The sequence below is a fragment of the Penaeus vannamei genome, chromosome 26 (genome assembly GCF_042767895.1).
Source record: "Penaeus vannamei isolate JL-2024 chromosome 26, ASM4276789v1, whole genome shotgun sequence".
Lineage (NCBI taxonomy): Eukaryota > Metazoa > Arthropoda > Malacostraca > Decapoda > Penaeidae > Penaeus > Penaeus vannamei.
In genome coordinates this window covers 420,587-423,939 of record NC_091574.1, presented here as the reverse complement: position 1 = coordinate 423,939, position 3,353 = coordinate 420,587, and the positions used below count along the sequence as shown (strand labels likewise).

The 3,353-nt window shown below is 32.4% G+C and overlaps 1 protein-coding gene across 1 annotated transcript in view; it reads right to left on the bottom strand.

The window, feature by feature from the left end:
• Positions 1-3,353, bottom strand: part of LOC138866521 (inactive ubiquitin carboxyl-terminal hydrolase MINDY-4B-like) — a 125,283-nt gene that overhangs the window by 12,180 nt on the left and 109,750 nt on the right. The window contains exon 2 of the mRNA XM_070139584.1: positions 2,022-2,163. Within this exon, the coding sequence (XP_069995685.1) occupies positions 2,022-2,163 (142 nt within the window). The remainder of the gene's footprint in view (positions 1-2,021; positions 2,164-3,353) is intronic.

The window sequence follows — 3,353 nt, the reverse complement described above, 5'->3', positions numbered from 1 at the left end:
TTTCTTTTCTTTTTTCTTCTTCTTCTTCTATTTTTTGTAAAGGTATATTGTTTTTTTTATATGTTAAAATGCGCGCTTTATTATCTACAAAAAAAAACACATTGACTTTTAAGTACAAGACCTGGGTCATTGTGTTCCCCACACAGTTTAGCATAATGATGACGATCATAATAATCCTTCAAGTATGGATAATTATATAATTAGCAATGTAATAGTAATACTACCAATAACGATATGATCATCACAATGATAATGATGATGATAATAGGGATAACAATGGTAATTGTAAAGATAATCATAAAAGAAAGGATGATAAAGATAATGATGATTATGACAATAATGATTATGATTATATTAGTAATGATAATGATAATAACAGTGATAATGATGATTATGATGTTGATAATGATAATAACGAGAATAATAATAAAAATAATAGTAGTAGTAATAGTAGTAGTAATAATAATAATAATAAATAGTAATAATGATAATAATAATAACTATGCCAATAATGATAATGAAGATAACAGATTGATTAACAAGGATAAGGGTAATGAAAGTAATAATAATGATAATACCTATAACAATAACAATGTTAGTAATGCTAATAATGATAATAGTAAGATTAATTACGCTACTGCTAGTAATAGTAATGATAATGAAAACTGTTTAATAATCATGGTAATGATAATAATAATTACGATAACATTGATTCTGATAAAACAGAAAAGTTATGAAGGTAATGACAAGAATTGGATAATAACAGAAATAATACAGGACAAATGTATACTTAAAATATTTTTACCTAGCTATCTATCTGTGTGTACATATATCTTATCTTATCTACTCATCTGTATCTACATCTATATCTATGTCTGTCTATCTATCTACCTATATGTATCTACGTGTGCGCGCGTGTGTACATACATCTTATCTTATTTCCTCATCTCTATCTATCTATCTATCTCTCTCTCTCTCTCTCTCTCGCTCTCTCTCTCTCTCTCTCTCTCTCTCTCTCTCTATATATATATATATATATATATATATATATATATATATATATATATATATATATATATATATATATATATATATATATGTGTGTGTGTGTGTGTGTGTGTGTGTGTGTGTGTGTGTGTGTGTGTGTGTGTGTGTGTGTGTGTGTGTGTGTGTGTCTATCTATCTATCTACCTTTGTGTGTGTGTGTGTGTGTGTGTGTGTGTGTGCATACATCTTATCTATTCATCCGTATCTATATCAATATATCTTATCTATCTGTCTACCTCTCTCTATATATAAGTGTGTGTGTATGCATGCACGTCTATTTGTTTGCATAAACCCAAACACACACACGGACACACCCTTTTCTTTTTTTCATGTACGTATATTTACTTACATACACTCAAACACACACACGGACAGACCCTTTTCTTTTTTCATGTACGTATATTTACTTACATAAACCCAAACACACACACGAACAGACCCTTTTCTTTTTTTCATGTACGTATATTTACTTACATAAACCCAAACACACACACGAACAGACCCTTTTCTTTTTTTCATGTACGTATATTTACTTACATAAACCGAAACACACACACGAACAGACCCTTTTCTTTTTTTCATGTACGTCTATTTACTTAAATACACTCAAACACACACACAGACACACCCTTTTCTTTTTCATGTACGTCTATTCACTTACATAAACCCAAACACACACACGAACAGACCCTTTTCTTTTTTTCATGTACGTATATTTCCTTACATAAACCCAAACACACACACAGACACACCCTTTTCTTTTTTTCATGTACGTCTATTTACTTAAATAAACCCAAACACACACACGGACACACCCTTTTCTTTTTTCCATGTACGTATATTTACTTACATAAACCCAAACACACACACGAACAGACCCTTTTCTTTTTTTCATGTACGTCTATTTCCTTACATAGACCCAAACACACACGAACAGACCCTTTTCTCTTTTTCATGTACGTCTATTTCCTTACATAAACCCAAACACACACACACGGACACCCTCTTCTTCTTCCTCCTTACTCACCGTGGCTTCCTCGAAGGAGATGGGAGACCCGCCGAGAACAGGGACCTTCTGCACGGACGTCTTGGGCTTCGTCGGATACAGCACCCGCTCTGGAGTGGCGAGAGGGAGAGGGAAGGAGTGAGTAAGAAGCCTCAAAGGAGTGAGTTGGATTCTAAAGGCGCTTTTGGTCGAATTCTGATGTTTGTCTGTCGATTCTTGGAGTGGTTAGCTATTCGTGTCCTTTAATAGGCACTCAAATCCTAGTGTGGTTAATTAGTCGAGTCCTTTAATAGGCATTCAATTCCTAATGTGGTTAATTAGAATCCTCCAATAGGCATTCAAATCCTAATGTGGTTAATTAGAGTCCTTCAATAGTCATTCAAGTCCTAATGTGGTTAATTAGAATCCTTCAATAATTTAAATCCTAATGTGGTTAATTAGAATCCTTCAATAGGCATTCAAATCCTAATGTGGTTAATTAGAATCCTCCAATAGTCATTTAAATCCTAATGTGGTTAATTAGAATCCTCCAATAGTCATTTAAATCCTAATGTGGTTAATTAGAATCCTTCAATAGGCATTCAAATCCTAATGTGGTTAATTAGAATCCTTCAATAGGCATTCAAATCCTAATGTGGTTAATTAGAATCCTTCAATAGGCATTCAAATCCTAATGTGGTTAATTAGAATCCTTCAATAGGCATTCAAATCCTAATGTGGTTAATTAGAATCCTTCAATAGTCATTCAAATCCTAATGTGGTTAATTAGAATCCTTCAATACTCATTCAAATCCTAATGTGGTTAATTAGAATCCTTCAATACTCATTCAAATCCTAATGTGGTTAATTAGAATCCTTCAATAGGCATTCAAATCCTAATGTGGTTAATTAGAATCCTTCAATACTCATTAGAATCCTAATGTGGTTAATTAGAATCCTTCAATAGGCATTCAAATCCTGATGTGGTTAATTAGAATCCTTCAATACTCATTCAAATCCTAATGTGGTTAATTAGAATCCTTCAATAGGCATTCAAATCCTGATGTGGTTAATTAGAATCCTTCAATACTCATTCAAATCCTAATGTGGTTGATTAGAATCCTTCAATAGGCATTCAAATCCTAATGTGGTTAATTAGAATCCTTCAATAGGCATTCAAATCCTAATGTGGTTGATTAGAATCCTTCAATAGGCATTCAAATCCTAATGTGGTTAATTAGAATCCTTCAATAGGCATTCAAATCCTAATGTGGTTAATTAGAATCCATCAATAGGCATTGAAATCCTAATGTGGTTAATT